This window comes from Sphaerodactylus townsendi, linkage group LG05, assembly GCF_021028975.2.
Source record: "Sphaerodactylus townsendi isolate TG3544 linkage group LG05, MPM_Stown_v2.3, whole genome shotgun sequence".
NCBI classification, from domain to species: domain Eukaryota; kingdom Metazoa; phylum Chordata; class Lepidosauria; order Squamata; family Sphaerodactylidae; genus Sphaerodactylus; species Sphaerodactylus townsendi.
In genome coordinates, this window is record NC_059429.1 from 77,397,342 (window position 1) to 77,415,186 (window position 17,845).

Consider the following 17,845-nt stretch of genomic DNA (forward strand, 5'->3'; position numbering starts at 1 on the left):
TTTCTTTCTCACCCCGCCCCCATCTAAAGTCCAGAAGTTTTATATGTGTCCCAAATGTTAAGGTGCCAAGTGTGCAGGGAAAGCAACCAGATCTTCCCTGAGGTACACCCATCTGAAAGCCTACATTACAAATCACATAGAAGAAGCATATGCCAGCCTCACACTGATCTTAGCAAGCAATGTGTATGACGACCTACCACCACTGACCAGCACGTAGATCAGACACAATCAGTACTCTCAATAGCTACTCTATGAGGCAGCCCTCTGCAAAGACCTGTGAATAAACTCCAAACCAACCAAGCCTTTCAACTGCAATACGCCCGCCTGGGCCAACTCTCCTTGCTCAAAAGGCCTTTTTCCCTTTCACTGCCAGCAAAGTAAAATAAATGCCTGATCGCCTCCAGAGCCCTCCCACGCCTCACCTCTATGCAACTTCTTCCTCTCTCTGGCTCATTTCCCCACACGTCACCTCACGGGGTCATGTCGGTGAGGCTTAAGCCTCGGAATATGCTTTCAGTCGGGTTATCAGCCGCAGCGTCCCCCTAGGCATGTGCAGAGCGCTTTTCACCAAGTCCCCAGGAACAAGCGACCCAGACCCTTTGGGGTTAAGAAGAAAAGCTCGCCAGGCGTAGGGCATGGCTCTCAGAAGCCTCTCAGCCGTCTCCATTTCAGAAATGGAACCAGTCCCACCACCCCCGTCCCATCCCACACAACGGGTGAGGACACCGGCTGGCCGGCCCGCACCTTCTTGGGCGCCTTGGTGAGGGTGGACATGAAAGAGTATTTCTCGGCGTCCTCCATCTCCTTCGCTTGTTTCGGCTCATCTCCGACGGCCGCTTCCGGCACGGATGACATCCTTGCGGGGTAGCGAAGGGCAGAGGCCGCTGGGGCAAAAAAGCTACTGCTGCCGCCTTCCGACCCACCCCCCCGCACCGGCTCCGCGACCTCGCTCTGCAACCTCCAAGCCCGCAGCCGCCGCGTTTCAATAGGGGGCGGGGGCAAGCCGCTGGATGCGTCACCACCGGCGCCCACATTGGACAGGCACGCAGAAGCCGGGCAAGTGAAGCCGCACGCAAAGTATTGGTGATGGCGTCATCACGCGTAGCCGAAGTAAGCGGACTGCAGGGCTGCCGAGGAAACGACTGACAGACGGAAAAGTTATAGCCGTGGCTGCGACCGCGGGTGTGCAGATAGGGCAGAGGGCTTCTTTTGAGGCCAGTTTAAGGGCTGCTCTACACATGCGTCAAAATTTGATGGCAAAATAGACAGACTAAATAAGAGCATAAGAACATAAGAACGAGCCTGCTGGATCAGACCAGAGTCCATCTAGTCCAGCATTCTGCTACTCGCAATGACCCACCAGGTGCCTTTGGGAGCTCACATGCAGGATGTGAAAGCAATGGCCTTCTGCGGCTGCTGCTCCCGAGCACCTGGTCTGTTAAAGCATTTGCAATCTTAGATCAAGGAGTATCAAGATTGGTAGCCATAGATGTGACTTCTCCTCCATAAATCTGTCCAAGCCCTTTTTAAAGCTTCCAGGTTAGTGGCCATCACCACCTCCTGTGGCAGCATATTCCAAACACCAATCACAGTTGCATGAAGAAGTGTTTCCTTTTATTAGTCCTAATTCTTCCCCCCAGCATTTTCAATGTTCCTTTTTCTTCCCCCCAGCATTTTCAATTCCCCCTGGTTTTAGTTTTGTGAGAAAGAGAGAGAAAATTCTCTCTGTCAACATTAAAGGGAAAGACTTTAAAGTCTGCCTGTAAACAAATAAATAACAAAAACAACCAGGGAAAACAGTTCTAGTTCTGCCATCGTTTTCACTTAGGCAACTTTGAAAAATGCACCTTCAGGCTAAAGTGGCATGTTCCATTCTACTGCCTCAGCACTTCAGCTCCTCATTTCCATCTCTATGTGCAGTCAGTGTGTCTGTTAAGTAGGGTTGCCAACTGTGGATTAGGAAATAAGTGGAAATTTTGAAGGTGGAGAGTGAGGCTTGGGGAAAGGAGGGGATTCAATGGAGTATAGTGCAATGGAGTCCAGCCACCTTCCAAAGCAGCCATTTTCTCCTGTTGAACTGACCTCTGTCACCTGGAGATCAGTTGGAATCCCAGGATATTGCAACCCTCACGTTAACTGCTGTCAGGTCGCTTCTGACTCATAGTGATCCTATGGCCATGTATGCACATTTGGTATCCTTTGCTTTCAGTGCACTTTCCCTTTGGGTTAGATGTTCATTTATGCGCACATTTTCCTCTATTTGGAACTGACTCCACTTTCAGATCAGAGAATCCTCATGTTTTCCAAATGCTCTGTAAATGCAACTCCCCCACCCTTCTCAGGGAAACTGAAGGAGATCAGCATGCATAAAAATTTCCCTGGGGTTTTTTTTCATTCCACCCTCACCTCCCTCCCAATGGTCTGCTGCATCGTTCCTGAGAAGGCAGGGGAAACTCACTCTTTGCCCACTTTTAGAAACTGTAGAGCTTTTCTGATCTGTGGTGTGGTGGGTTCAGAAGGAAGGAAATGTGTGCACAACCAAAAATCTGCCCCAAAGCAAATGTAGGCTTACTGAGGGCCAAATGAACAAATGGTCTATGAGAAATAAAACATGATCAGAATAATTGTTTTTAAAATTGAGTTTTCAGGAAACAGGTCTATCAGGGGAATAAGAGATCATACTAGTAGAGATTTTTCTGAAGTTGTGCAGGAACTTCTGATAGCAAGTTAATTCTGAAGATGTTTTATCATCACAGATAATTTCTGATCAAAGTGATCTAAGCACAACATTTAGAAAATAATAATTTTTGTTGGTTAAAGGCTGTGCTATCTCAACACCCTTTATGAAAGGTGGAGGATTTTAATGTTAATGAGTACCTATTGGTGCATATTTTATGATAGAACAAATAAAGATTACACGATTAAACATTAACTGATTAAATTATCCTATTAAACATGGATTGTTGCAAATGAAATTAGATGGCTGAGAGCTTCAATAGTAAAGCTTCATGAAATCCACGTAGAGCCATCTTAAAATCATTGTCTTCAGAGTTGAATTCTATCAATCTTCAACAGCAGAAAAAAATAAGTAACTATCAGGATGTTGGGGAATGATATACAATGATTAAAGGAGAACTACAGAAGCTGTTACCTGCATTTATGTTCTAAGTTTGGTAGTGAAAATTCTTGTCTGGTAAAACATTTTTGCTAGATCATGTACAGTGGTTTGCAGATGGGGAAATCCTTTTTGGTAGATGTTTTAATGGAATTCTTGATTTAGATTGAGATAGAAACAAAACAGGTAGAAATCTATGTAACATGTTACCCAAATTTCATCAACTGATGCCTAGACATTTTAATCCAAATGGTAAAAAATATATGTTCCTTTTTAATCCTTATAGTTAGAACTCCCATGTCCCCCCCAGCCACCAATGGGGATAGGGAGTAGGTAACCAGAGCTAGGTTGGGAAATTCATGGAGATTTGGGGATGGAACCTGGGGAGGACAGGGACCTCAGTGAGGTACAATGTCACAGAGTCCAGCCCAACCTCCAAAATATCTATTTTCTCCAGGGGAAGTGATCTCTGCAGTCTGTAATTCCTGGGGATCCCCAAGTCTCACCTGGGGATCCACATCCCTATGCATAATACATATTTGAGAATAGACTTGTTTGTTATGTCTCAAGGGCCGATTTCATTAGTGCATAAAATTATGTTAGGTTCAGCATTTTTCTGATCATGCTCCAATCCTTTGTTTAATAAACTTAAAACAACACCAAGGCACCCTTTCCCCGCAGAGGTTAAACAATTTATCCATTTGAGATAGAAATTTGAAGAATTTTTTTTGCTAAACATGATAGCCTGCAATAATATTTTTCTCCCTCACTTTGCACCCACTCACCCTGATAAAGAGTTCTGATAAATTTAAAAGCTCAGTGTGCTGGCTAGAGTGTTGGATTAGGATCTGGGAGAACCAGTGCTCAGTCTGTCATGGAAACTTGCTAGATGACCTTGGGTCCATCATATACATTCAGTCTAACCCACTTCACAGGGCTGTTGTGGGAATAAAATGGAGGCGTGGTCAGTGATGTAAGGATTTTGTGAAAAGAAAATTACTTTTTGATCTTCCAGTCCGGCTTCCGTGCTGGGCATGGGACGAAGACTGTTCTCGTCGCTGTCACAGATACGCTCCGCATACAACTTGACCGAGGCGGATTGGCGCTGCTGGTATTATTGGATCTTGCCGCAGCGTTTGATATGGTCGATCATGATCTTTTGGCCCACCACCTGGCCGCTTCCGGGGTGCAGGGCACTGTCCTTCAGTGGATTGTCTCGTTTCTCCGGGACCGGAGTCAGCAAGTGTGGTGCGGGGATCAAGCCTCCCAGAGGTGCCCGCTTCATTGCGGTGTGCCCCAGGGAGCGCTGTTATCCCTGCTGTTGTTTAACATCTATATGCGACCCCTTGCTCAGTTGGTGCGGAGCTTTGGGCTGATCTGTCATCAGTATGCTGATGACACTCAGCTCATTCTGTTGATGGGGGGGGGGGGCAGTCGTCGCCCCGGCAGCTCTACAGCACTGTTTGGAGGCGGTTGCTGGATGGTTGCAACAGAGCAGGTTAAAACTGAATCCATCAAAGATGGAGATCCTTTGGCTGGGCCACGGTGGGGGGGGGAGGTGGGGGATTTCCAACCGCCGGAGTGGGAGGGGGCTACATTGGCACCGGCCTCCTCCGTCCGCAGCCTGGGAGTCCACCTGGATTCATCTCTTTCAATGGAGACCCAGGTGGCCCATATAACCCGGGTTGCGTTTTCTTAGACAGGCCCGGCGGTTGGCCCCTTTCCTCTTCCAGGCAGATCTCACCACTGTGATCCATGCAACGGTCACCTCTAGGTTAGACTATTGTAACTCGGTCTATGCAGGCCTCCCCTTATGTCTGCTTCGGAAGTTGAAGCTGGTTCAGCATGCGGCGGCGCATGTTCTCGCAGGAGGTGCCTTTAGAGCACTGGCTTCTGGTCGAGTTCCGAATCATTCATAAGGTATAGGTGCTCACCTTTAAGGCCTTATGCAGCCTGGGACCTTCGTACCTTCAGGACCGTCTTACCCCATATGTCCCTACACGGCCTCTACGTTCGTCAGAGGCCAATTTACTGGTGGTCCCTAGCCCCTCGATGATGCGGCTGGCCTCTACCCGGGCCAGGGCCTTTACAGCCCTGGCCCCTGCCTGGTGGAACACTTTACCACCAGCTATTTGGGCCCTGCGGGATCTTGGAGAGTTCCGCAGGGCCTGCAAGACCGAATTGTTCCACCGGGCGTTTGGAGGGGCCGGCCGCTGACGCGCCCCCCCCCCTTTCCCTTTCCCTTATACTCTGGGTTCTCCGCTCCCCTGTTTTATTTTCCAGGGTGGATCTATGAAGTTTATGTTTTTACGTTGGACGCCAATGTAACGTTATTAATTTGCTGTTTTAATGGGGTTTTATTGTAATTACTGTTTTATCATGTTGTTCACTGCCCAGAGCCCTTCGGGGGAGGGGCAGTATATAAAACCAATCATTAAATAAATAAATAAATAAATAAATAAATAAATAAATAAATAAATAAATAAATAAATAAATAAATAAATAAATAAATTTAATTGTGCTGTTTTCCAGTAAAATCATCTTCCGTTGAATCTAAATGTCCCATATGAACCGATAGTGGATAAGTATTATAATGATCAAGGATGATTTAGGTTTAGCAGCAGGCAGCCCAATTCATGATGGAGCAGTTTAATGGTGGCCAGGGATGGCTTAGCATTGTGGCCTCAAAAGGGGAATGGAGAGGCACAGAGGAAATGAGAAAAACTAGAAAAAAGCCCGAAACTCAGTTTTTCAGTGTGCCATGCATGTTCTTTTGCTGTGGTAAGTCACTGGCAGCTGAACGGGATGTTTCTAGGCTGAAAGCCCTCAGAAAGCTAACAAAAGTCAGCTCCACCTCTGGGAACGCCCTGGAATGATCCCACTGGCTGCTGTGGCAGAGGAGTTCCAGCGCAGTGGCAACTTCTGCATTGAGGCACCATGGAGCATTTGTGCCCTTCTTGATAGGGTATTTACTACTTACACTGACTGTATTAATTAAGGCCATTCTGCACAGCCAATTACAGCGTTGTGCCATTGGTGTTATTGGCAATGCTGCAGCAATGGAGCGTTCATATGGGCGAGCGCTCAATAGACAGGTAGCACATCGGCTGAAACCCAGCCCTTCGCATGGCTGCACTTTGCAAATGTCGTTCTTTTTTCCCCAGGGTAGACATCACGGGCGTTTGGCGCAAGGATTGGCCAGTGTGAGCTGCCATTGGGCCCTGCAGCACCGATTCGGGCCCTGCAGCACCAATTCCTGGTGGGCACTTTGCATGACGCTAACTGCGGAGTGCCATTGTTGAAAAGACATGCTTGGTGAGCAATTTTTGAATAAACCGTTCTGGGCCTGCTGGAACATTGGCACATTGATGCAGCATCGTTTCTGCAACAACAGCTGTGCAAAGTTGTTACCGCCCAGGAAAATAAACAGAATATTTTCCTGAGTCAAGTTACGTGACTACACTGGCTCCATGTCCGGATGCAGAGACTTGTGTGGCTCAGAAGCCTCCATAAGGCTTGCAAAGGTCGTGAACGTGCGATTATGCCAATGTTGTATGGTTTCCCTCTTGTTTATGCCCCTCTAGGATGTAATAAAAGCCCCTTTAGAGTTGAATTTATTATTTGCCTGCTGCTTAGGATTTTAGTTTGACTAGGTTCCCCAGTTAGCTTAAGGTTTTGTTATTATTAATTTAGGAGATTCTTATGTGCTTGTATTGTACTGTGTTCCCTAATGCTTAAGTTTAAAAATGTTCAATGTATTCTCGAAGGCTTTTAAAAACATTTAAAAATGTTATTTTTAAGATTTATGTTTGTCAGCAAAAGCAGTAGCCTGTAGAGGCTGATATTAAGGGACAAGGAAGCTGACTCTGGAATGCAGTTTAGACCAACACCCAGCCGACCCCTTAGCAAAGACAAAAGACCCCCTTTGGACTTGCAAATCAAATCTGTTGGCAGCACTCAGAGGTCCCCAACCGTTGGAAGATGTGCAGGGACCACCATTGGACAGTTTGAACTTTTCTTTGTTGTAAAGATGAGGAGCGGGAGCCTCAGGTCATTACTGAAGGAAACAGCCATCTGATAAAGAAGATAGCTGAGTGCGGTAGCGAGCCCACCTGGATTTCCTGAATGGACTGATATCTGCTCTCCCTTCAGCACCATTGCGAGATCCCGTTTGACAGCGGGATTTTGTAATCCCATTCAGAAGTTGTAATTGTATCTTGCTTTTGTATTGTTGTTTTCTTATTGGTGTTTGGTGAGGGACTTGCCCCCTCACCTCCCCTTTTACCTGCCCCTTTGCGCCTTTGAAATTTGGGAATAAAAGTTCTTGCACTAGGTTGCAAGATTGTGATTCTCCTGCCCGAGCTGTGACCACCATCTCCGAATAAATCCTTTTGCTTTGAAGATCATCGGCTTCCTGCACCTCATTCATGTTGCTGAGCTGAAATCACTTATTGTTACCCAAGCAGCAGCAGTAACAAAGTCTCTGCCTATACTGCTGTTTTTACCATCCTTTACCAGCTTTTTTGGCCCATGCAGAAACGGCCTAAGAGTAAAATATTATAATTGAGTTTTGAGCCATTGGTGCAGTTATTATTAAATTCTCTACGGGTGCACCTACCCATAATATATACTATGACTTACATTGTCTGGGCTGGTCACACTGGCTCCACAGTCCTTTCGCGCCTATCTTCCCACCGCCTCCCCCCTCCTCCCCAATGGATCATACTGTTAATTATTTCTTAAAATTATTAAAACATATCATTTTTCTTATTATATACTAATAATATGTCCCGAGTCGTGTCCTCTGCTCAGCGGAGGCAAATCTGCTGGTGGTCCCCGGCCCCTCCATGATGCGGCTGGCCTCCACGCGGGCCAGGGCATTTACTGCCCTGGCCCCTGCCTGGTGGAAAGCTCTTCCTCCAGCAGTTAGGGCCCTGCGGGACCTTGGAGAGTTCCGCAGGGCCTGCAAAACTGTGTTGTTCCACCGGGCTTGGGGGGGGGGGGGCGGCCGCTGAGCCCGCCCCACTTTTGCTGTCCTGCGCACTGGCTATATACTTGACCATCTGCCTACCCCCTCCCTCCCAGGGTTTGTCCACTGGTGGTTGATGCCAGACACCTTTTATTATTATTATTCTTTTTTTTTGGTTACTGCTGCTATAGTTTTAAGGTTTTGTATTGTTTTTAATTGGGGCTATTCGATTTGTTTTATTGTCTTGTCATTTGCTATTGTACACCGCCCTGAGCCCTTCGGGGGTAGGGCGGTTTATCAAATCGAATAAATAACAACAACAACAACAATAATTTTAAAATTAAAAATAAATAAAAATGTGTTACATGGCATTCGCTTTTAGATTTTTCTGAGGCTCGCCACAAACCTCACTTGTGAAGTCAGAAGCAGTGCTGGCATACTAAATATCTACCATTTTCTCCAGCTTTGCTGTATTACATATTGAATTTTTGAAGTACGGTCTTAATGTAAAATGTGTAGATTTCACACAGTAAACAAGAAACAGAGTGAGGTGCAGGTGAGGTAGAAAATCAGGAGGAAAAACCCTTGTTGAGTAGGAAGCGCAAGAAACAGATAAGCAGATGAGCTTGAAAAGAGAGACAAGAGAGAAGGATGAGTGGACAGAAAAGGAAGACGGCGTTCCATTTCTGACCTGAAAGTGGCAGTGTTGCACCACTTTGCACTGCTTCTATCAACTTCCTAGAAGCCTTTAGAGCAGAAGTGAAGGCCAACAAACATTAAGAAGGCTCCGTTAATCTGTTGTATCGAAAAGTCTTGAAGCATCTTTAAAGATTAACAGAGTTATTGTGGCATAAACATTAGTATCTTAGAGTTCATTACATGTAAAAGGGGAGCTAAAATGTAGCCCTATTGGTTGATGGGGAGGGGAGAGAATCCAAAAGCAACAGCAGCATAACATTTTTTATTTGGAACAAAGAAGCAAGCAAGTTGCTGACATTTGCTCATTTCTTGTGATATGATAGTTGGTCCTAATAAAATAGAATCTGAATGGCACTCTTTTCAGAATTCAGTTTATTGAAACTTCTGCATGTGGATTCAGGAAGGCCTCACCCCTTGTTTTTATACCCTATGTTGGTTTTCCTTTAAGTTTAATAAGAGTTTACATAAAGTCACAGAGAAAGGTACAAATCATCTGTCTGCTTCTGTCTTTAAGAAGGATGAGTCATTCCACTGGGTTCAGGACCACCTGATCTTAGGGTAAATGCAACACATTCCTGGGGCGCTGGCCTCTTAGAGGAATGCTAAAAATGTCTTTATCTGCTCTTTCCATAACCCTGCCAAAAAGAAGCCAGTGGAGAGTTAGGCAGAATGGAAATTAATGAGGGAAGGGGAGTGGCATGTATTTAAAGGTTGCACCATGGAAAGATACATTCAGAGTGAGCTGTAGAATTGAATATGTTCATGTATGGAGACAATACAGTATGCATAGTGTGTTGTTAGAGTACTTAACTAAGATCTGCAAAATCCAGATTTTGAATCCCTAGTCTCTCATGGAAGCTCACTAGTTAGTGACTTTGGGTCAATCAAACACACTCAGCCTAATTTACCTCACAGAACTGTAATGAGGATAAAATGGAAGGGAATGGTGAGGGCTATTTTGGGTCTCCACTGAGGAGAAAGGTGGAATGTAGATGGAGTAAATAAATACTTTATCAGGGCAGCTGCAAGACTGTGAGATATTTTCCTCTGCACCCAAAGTAGGTCCTGTCACCTTACCTTGAAGCTCTGAAAGCGCATTCTGTTTCCATTTCTGTTATTAATGTGTAAAACCACTAGGACTCCGGAGGAAGCCACAAAACTGTCTTCTTGGAAATCTAGCATAACCTACATATCATAGGACCATTAGTATGAAAGGCGGAAATCAGAAAAGGCTATAGAACTGGCTGCAGAACATCAAGCTTCCTACTGACCTGTTTGCTTTTCCAAGGCCCCCTAAATCGCCCAAGGTTGAGGCTAGTTATGATGTAACTGACATGACATGGACTGTATCCTTTCAATTTTGTCAATGGGAAACTATGCTCAGGGAAGAGCCATCTCTTGACCACATAGACATCAATCGTACTGAGGAGTTTTTAAAAGGTAGCCTGCTGTAGTGGGGACCTGCAGTGGCACAGTGTGCAGTAGAGCTCAACATGAAGGCTCTTGGGCATAAACTAAGGACTTGAAGGAGGTGCAGCTTGTCATTTGCTGCTGTAGTTGGCATTTGCATGTCATATGTGAATAATCAGCCCTAAATACATTTGCATGGAAACGCTTGATAGTTTTGACTGTTGGGTAAGTGTTCATAGAGACCCAGTGTGGTGTGGTGGTTAAGAGCAGCAGACTCTAGTCTGGAGAGCCAGATTTGTTTCTCCACTTCTCCACATGAAACCTGCTGGACCTGACACAGTTTTTTCAGAACTCTCTCAGTCCACATGGGGGCAGGCAATGGCAAACCAACACCTCTTGCCTTGAAAACCCTATGGGGTCACCATAAGTCAGCTGTGACTTGACAGCTCTTTACTTTAAGAATTTATAGGACCACTTTAATACATATAAAATGAATCATATACATTATTATATCAATCTTATTATATCTCTGTAACAACCCTAAAAGATAAGCCATAGTTATCATTATCAGTGGCGTAGTGGTTAAGCAGGTGCATTCTAATCTGCAGGGACCGAGTTTGATTCCCCGTACTGCCGCTTGAGCTGTGGAGGCTTATCTGGGGAATTCAGATTAGCCTGTGCACTCCAACACATGTCAGCTGGGTGACCATGGGCAAGTCACAGCTTTTCAGAGCTCTCTCAGCCCCACCCATCACGCAGGGTGTTTGTTGTGAGGGGGGAAGGGCAAGGAGATTGTAAGCCCCTTTGAGTCTCCTACAGGAGAGAAAGGGGGGATATAAATCCAAAACTCTTATTCTTCATCATCCCATAATGCATCAGATGTCAGGCAAGGCAGAGGCATAGGAGCTGGATGAAAGGAAATTTGAATCCTGAACCTTCCATATCACAGGTCCCATTCTTAGGCACTATGCTATACCAACTGTCTTTCCTCTTCTACACAGTTATTAATGAAACAGGGTACCTGATGTTGACAAATAAGCCACCCCCAGCCTAGAGTTATCATGCAGTTATATTGTGCCATTCTGGATTGTGGAACAGCCATTCCAAGTGCTGCAGCAGGGAGGGGGGAGGGAGAAGGGTGGGAAGTTGAACTGAATTCAACAGTTCATTCTCAAATCTGTATTCTCTTTAATTTCGGGTCTGATTTGCAACACTCATTATTAGAAGTGAAGTCAATTTGCTTTAACCTTTTTGACAGATCTGGGTCTTGAACCAACCATGTGACTGATTCAGATCCAGGTAGTGCATCCGGGAAGTGTTTCCTAAAATGAATAGGGGCATAGACCCTGTTGGTGTATCCCTACTTGGACACAAGTCTGAGTGTTTTAAAAACTAGCTCAGCATCCCACAAGGTCATTTGGATTGACTTCAGGTAATCTGAACCAGAGGTTTGTTGGACATTGTATTTTTAGTGAGGCTATATGCAGCACAGCTGTAGGTAACCATTTATCCACCTACAGTTCTACACTCATCACTGTCTAACTATGTGTCACATTTTTATCCCACTGCCCACCAAGGAGTTCAGGGATCTCTCTTCCATTTTTTCCTTCACAACAGCCCTGTGAAGGAGGCTAGACTGAGAGAGACTGGCTGACACAACTCACCCAATCAGCTTAGTACAGTGAGAAGTTTTAAACTATATCTGCCAGGTAACAGTATTACACTGTAACTACTGCACTATACTGGATCACATTGCATAAGGCTGAGTGAAAGCAAGATTGCCACTGTTGGTAGACCTGAAAAGGGTTAAAAGTGCAAAAGTCAGTGTGATGCTATGAACTCTGCTTCTTTTTCTGGAAAATGCATGATAGCAGCACACATGGATTGAATAGAAGTTACTAACCCCATACACATTTTTATGAGCCATACCTGTCATTCATTTTTTTGGTATAGAAACAGGTAACCGGTGGGGCTGACACCATTCCAGTTATAAAGAGAGAAAAGCATCTCCCTGCATGAAGATGATTTTTTTTTACTATCAGACAGGGAGTGATAAGCCTTCCTTCCCTAATGGACAAAAAAAGTTAAAGTAATTTCAATTCACTGTTTTTTTATTATCATGATTTGTGGTACATTTTGAGTGTTCAACATTTGGAAGTGCTGAAATAGGTCACGGTGACTCCCAAAATTGTCATTATCTGTTGACATCATCCAACCATAATTCCACCCAGTTCAAGATAGATTGTTTAAAAATATTTTTAAAAGGAAAACGTGGTGCAAGACTAATCCTGTGCTGCCACTGCTGCTATGGGAGTGGGGAGGCTGAGTGCTGCCCTCCGTGCTGGCTGCATGGTTCCTGAAGGACAAGACCACATTTGATTATGTGGACTGCGGGGGGAGCAGGGTGGGAGGGGGTAGCACCTCTGCCTCTTCTTCCTGCTCTCAACAACTCTTTACAGTTTGCTACCCTCTGTGTGTTCCGTCACAACATGGTAGACCACCTGGGCATTATCTAGAGTCTGTGGGTGCATCCACCTTTTGGAACAGTCTCCCTGAATATGTGAGACTGGGGTGCTATCCTCAGAAACTTTCAGGGAGCTCTGAAAATAATAAGGCCTTATTATTAACCAGAACTTTTAATGGAGCCATCTTACAGAGCTGGGGTGAGCTGGAGTTCTATTGATACCTAGGTGTTTGCTCAATAATAGAACAGGTCTTTAGGACTCCCCTTGGCACTGTAATCTACTCCTTTCATGCATCTTTTATGCACCGTATTATAGTTGGGTTTTAGTATTTGCACAGACTAAGGGGACCCCTTGAGCAGTATGCATGTCTGCCTCGAAACAACATGTAGGTACTAGAAATCCATATTTTGCATTGGAATAGGCACTCATACTTTCTATACAACATTTGGGAGTCCTTTGGATTTAATCATGGGCATGTCTAGCTGCTCCCCTCCCCAACAGGAAAAGTAATAGAGTTAGACATTTTGTGTTGGGGGTTCCTGGCAAGGAAAAATGACCCCGAAGAAATCCAGTTGATACTGGGTCATCCAAACATTGTCTGCAGGATAGTTTCACTGGGGCATGCCTTCTGCACCTGGCTGGTTAGATCCACAGGAGGAGGGGGAGTGGGCTGACAATTTAACAATCATTTTAAGGAGATGGTTGTTTGGCATACTCTTCTGTCTCTGGGAGATTCTATTTCAGGAAAACTTTGCTTCCACGGGCAGCCTGGTTTTTGGTGTTTCTTCAGTGATGGGTGGTGGCTCCTGCATTGACAGACCTCTGAATCCTCAGGGACCTAATATCTTGGACTTGGTATTGATCTTCCAATTGCAATCACTCCATGCAGATGGTATTGGAAGGTTGGAAACCTATATGGGAGGGGCGGTATATAAATCTGATAAATCAAATCAAAATTAAATCAAATCAGATGGCAAGAGTTGTTTCGAGTCAAGCAGGTGCTGTTTTGGTGAGACAACCAGGAGGTAGTCAGACTCATTAATATAGACATCACACTCTGAGCAGGTCATGCATCTGGTACACAGGTTCATGGTTCTATGCCTGGTTGCTAACATTTCTTTCTCAGCAGGTTGCATTGCAGGCACCAGTAACAGCACTGGGACACCTGTCTTGCTTCCAGGAGGACAGGTTCCAAACCCTGGCTTCCAACATATTGGATGCCTTCCTGGAGGACCTCTGGAGACTGGACAGCACCAGATCACACAGGGTGTCCTAGAGGCTCTTTCTCCCTTTACCTGTTAAGCTTATGAGCAGGCAGTATTGGTTTTCCTATTATTTACAATGTCCATGGGTGATACTACCCTGCTCCCCCTGCCAGTTTTGTAAGTTCTGCTCCTGAGCTTCTTGGTGCACTTGAGAAGACCTGTGCTTGCTCCTAGAACTACCGTGTTTCCCCAAAAATAAGACAGCGTCTTATATTAATTTTTGCTCCCAAAGATGCGCTATGTCTTATTTTCAGGGGATGTCTTATTTTTCTGTGTTCTGTTCATCGGGCATGCTTCCAAACAAAAACTTTGCTACGTCTTACTTTTGGGGGATGCCTTATATTTCACACTTCAGCAAAACCTCTACTACGTCTTATTTTCATGGGATGTCTTATTTTCAGGGAAACAGGGTATGAGCATTTCATTGTAATGTTCTGGAGTTTAGTGATCCTTGCTTATTTTTCCTCACTCAGTGCTCATTAGAGGGTTGGAGAAAAATTCCTCTGAGAGAGCCAGATGGGTGCAGACCTGTCACTCTACCCATGCTAAGAGAATTCACGTGCCAGTTAATGAGATTCATGTGTCACCTCCCTAGTATTTTTTTTCCCACCCCTCTTTTTAGGTTGCTCACCCTACACTGCCATCTCCCTAACATCTGGCATCTCTTGCTGTAGCGTGTTGCTGTAGATTTCATGCCCCAATATCAGTAGGAAGGCCCTGGCCCACTGGGATGTCTCAGCTGGTGGATCAGAGCTGCACATTAAAAAAAAGTCTGGACTTCAGGCAAACCAGCTTTCTCGGTCTGCTTCAATCCAAGGACTTTGCACATGTACATGGTAGCCATTTCATTTTATTGCAAGGCCATGGGGCTGATCAACCCATGAAAATCCTTCCTAGTGTGGGAGCTATGGAAGGGTGGAGCCAACTGATGCCTGCCACACAGATGGGCACAGACCCATCACAAGATACTGATGAAGGGGGCTGTTATTCCACCTGCAGGAGATCTATTCATCTCCATTTGAGACTGGCCTTTTCACAGCAACCTTCTCCTTGACTTTCTTTGGCGCTTTCCACCATGGGGAACTAGTTTCAGGTTCACAGAATGACCCCAGCAGCTGCAAACTCAGAACGGCCGTTGTAGACCAAACCTTTTTACCTCACTGAGCCTGGTAAATACTATAACCTCTGTCTTTACAAAAAAGTAAGATTAAAAACCCTCAGTCAAAGCATCCAGTGAGGTCTTTTCTAACTCTTTGTCTAGGAAATATAGAAATGAATGCAAAAGAGCTGCCTGTAGCGCTTTGGAAACATGAGGCATAAGCCATGGTGGGAAATGAAAATGTATCCCTGTTGTTTACAACCCTTGTAAAGGGGGGCGGGGAAGGTTGTGTATCCCTACTTCCTTCCTATTTGTCCTACAGCCTAAAACAATCTTATGGAAAATTCCATGCACACTGCCCAGATGAACCAACAAAAGCATATCTTGGTGAGCCCCACAGAATTCTTGGCCAGAAGCCAATCAAAAGCCTTCTCTGGGAAGTCTCTCTCTTCACCCTTTTTCTTAGCCCTCTGGTTAAGAAAGGGTTATTGAACAGCCGTGCCTTTTGGAGGAGCAGAGAGCCAGCTGGCAGCAAAGGGGCGGTTCCGGTATGGAATGTTTTGGAGGTGAGTTTGCACCGCCATGTGGAAGTAACAGATGCAGGAGGACAGAGGAATGAGATTGGATGATTCGGAGGAGATCCGAAGAGATAGACTAGAGAGATAAAATGGAGAGATAGATATATGTAGCAGAGATCCAAGTTGGAGAAGCAGTAAGCTGATTTTGATGACTGAGAATAGTAGGGATAGGGTGTGAACGTCAGCCTGTATAACTGCTCAAGTTACTTTTTTTACTACTGTCTCAGATCTTTATTATTTTGCGTGAGGTGCTTGATTGTAAGCTGTTAGTATTATTATTTTGATTGACAAGTGCCAGAAAGTAGTGCTTAGTCTAAAATAGCTTGTTGGCTATCAAGACCAGATCATGATTAAAAAAAGAAAGTTTGGCCCAGCTAAAAACAACCAGATGGCTATCATTTCCATGGCTTTTGTTAGGATTAGTGTATGTGTTTTGCTTTACAAATATTCAACAGCATTTGTTTGTAAAACAAAACTCCAACAAGTCGCAAAATCAATATTTTTTTTGCTAATGGCTCTTTGTAAGTAAACTGTTTCCTGTCTCTCTGTGTTTATTGATATGGTTAAATTATGACAGAATCTCTCTCTCCCAAGAATGATGTGAAGTGGTGAATAAATCCATCTCTAGCCTTCCTGAGAGTAATACTTAGGGCCAGTGTAGCATAGTGTTCTGAGTTGCAAAATAAGTCTGAGGAAACCTGGGTTTAATTCCCCTATCTGCAATAACTCCCCTATCTGCAATAAATTCCCTGGGTTACCTTGAGTCAGGCACTCTCAGTCTAGAGTAGACTCTAAGGTTGCCAGTTCCCTCCAAGCACAGGCGGGGCTTGGGAGTAGGATAGCCAAATCCAGATTGGGAAAATTGGGGATTAAGTCTGGAAAGGACAGGGACCTCAATGAGGTACAATCAGAGTTCACTCTCCAAAGCATCCAGGCTCCCACTTAGAGGCTAGCATCTCTTCTAACCTCTCTTGAAGAGTAATTATGAACATCACATATACGGTCCTGAGCTTCTTGATGGAAGGGCAGGGTTCAGCATGATCACTGAAAATAAAACTCATGAACAAAAGTTGATATTGTATTGTCGAAGGCTTTCACGGCCAGATTTAACTGGTTCTGGTGGGTTTTCCGTGCTGTGTGGCTATGGTCTGGTGGATCTTGTTCCTAATGTTTCGCCTGCATCTGTGGCTGGCATCTTCAGAGGTATATCATAGAGGGAAGTCTGTTACACATTGTGTCCAGATAGAAGGAAATGTTTGGGGTATATATTGTCCATGTCCCAGGGTGGGGAACCAATCAGTAAGTGTTTGGGTGGAACTTGTTATGCAAAGTTGGTTGACAGTGGTTGATAGTATTGTATTACAGGTGGGGCTTGCCGGTCCAGGGAGCGATTCACATTTTCATGCCCTGCAGCAGCATTGGTGAATGCAAATCCTGTGTTTGGGTGGAGTCCATTGTTCATGGACTTAGCATGCCCTCAGTTTGCTTTCTTGGTGTTTTAAGCAATTGGTAGCCAAGCTTTGCTAATTTTCAAAATCACTTTTTTCCTGTTGAAATTGTCTTGGTGTTTGTGAATTTCAATGGCCTCCCTGTGCAGTCTGACAAAGTAACCTTCTGAATTGTCCAGAATTTCAGTGTTTTCAAATAAAATGTTATGTCCAGTTTTGTTTAAGACATGTTCTGCAACTGCAGATTTTTCAGGATGGTTAAGCTGACAGTATCTTTCGTGCTCCTTAATACAAGTTTGAATTCTGCATTTTGTGGTTCCTGTGTAGACCTTTCCACAGCTGCAGGGTATGCGATAAGACTCCTGCAGAAGTGAGGGGGTCTCTCTTGTCCTCTGCTGAGCATAGCATCTGCTGTATTTTCCTGGTAGGTTTGAAGATGGTTTGTAGGTTATGTTTCTTCAACAGTTTCCCTATTTGATCAGTGATTCCCTTGATGTATGGTAGAAATATTTTTCCTGTGGTGGGCTGTTTCTCCTCAGTCCTCTGGGTTTCCCTTGGTCTTAAAGCTTGAGGTTCACTTCCTCCCTGATGAAATCAATCATCTAGACTGGGCTCTGCAGGCTAATGGCTACTCCACAACAGAAATCAAAAGAGCTTTAAGACCAAGAGGGTTTCTTAAGAACATCTTCAGTGTCCTTCAGGCATTAGAAAAATCTCATGCACAGGGTATTGTTTTTTGTTCAGAACATTCATTTTATGTTTGCTTCAGCACCAGCATCTCCATGTCCGGTTTTTCT

At 44.8% G+C, this 17,845-nt stretch overlaps 1 protein-coding gene across 2 annotated transcripts in view; it reads right to left on the reverse strand.

Moving 5' to 3' along the window:
- Nucleotides 1-997, reverse strand: part of AHCYL1 (adenosylhomocysteinase like 1) — a 59,243-nt gene extending 58,246 nt beyond the window's left edge. For both annotated transcript variants that reach the window (XM_048496592.1, XM_048496594.1), the window contains exon 1: nucleotides 745-997. In XM_048496592.1, coding sequence (XP_048352549.1) covers nucleotides 745-855 — 111 coding nt within the window. In that variant the 5' untranslated portion in view covers nucleotides 856-997. The remainder of the gene's footprint in view (nucleotides 1-744) is intronic.
- Between the last annotated feature and the right edge of the window lie 16,848 nt (nucleotides 998-17,845).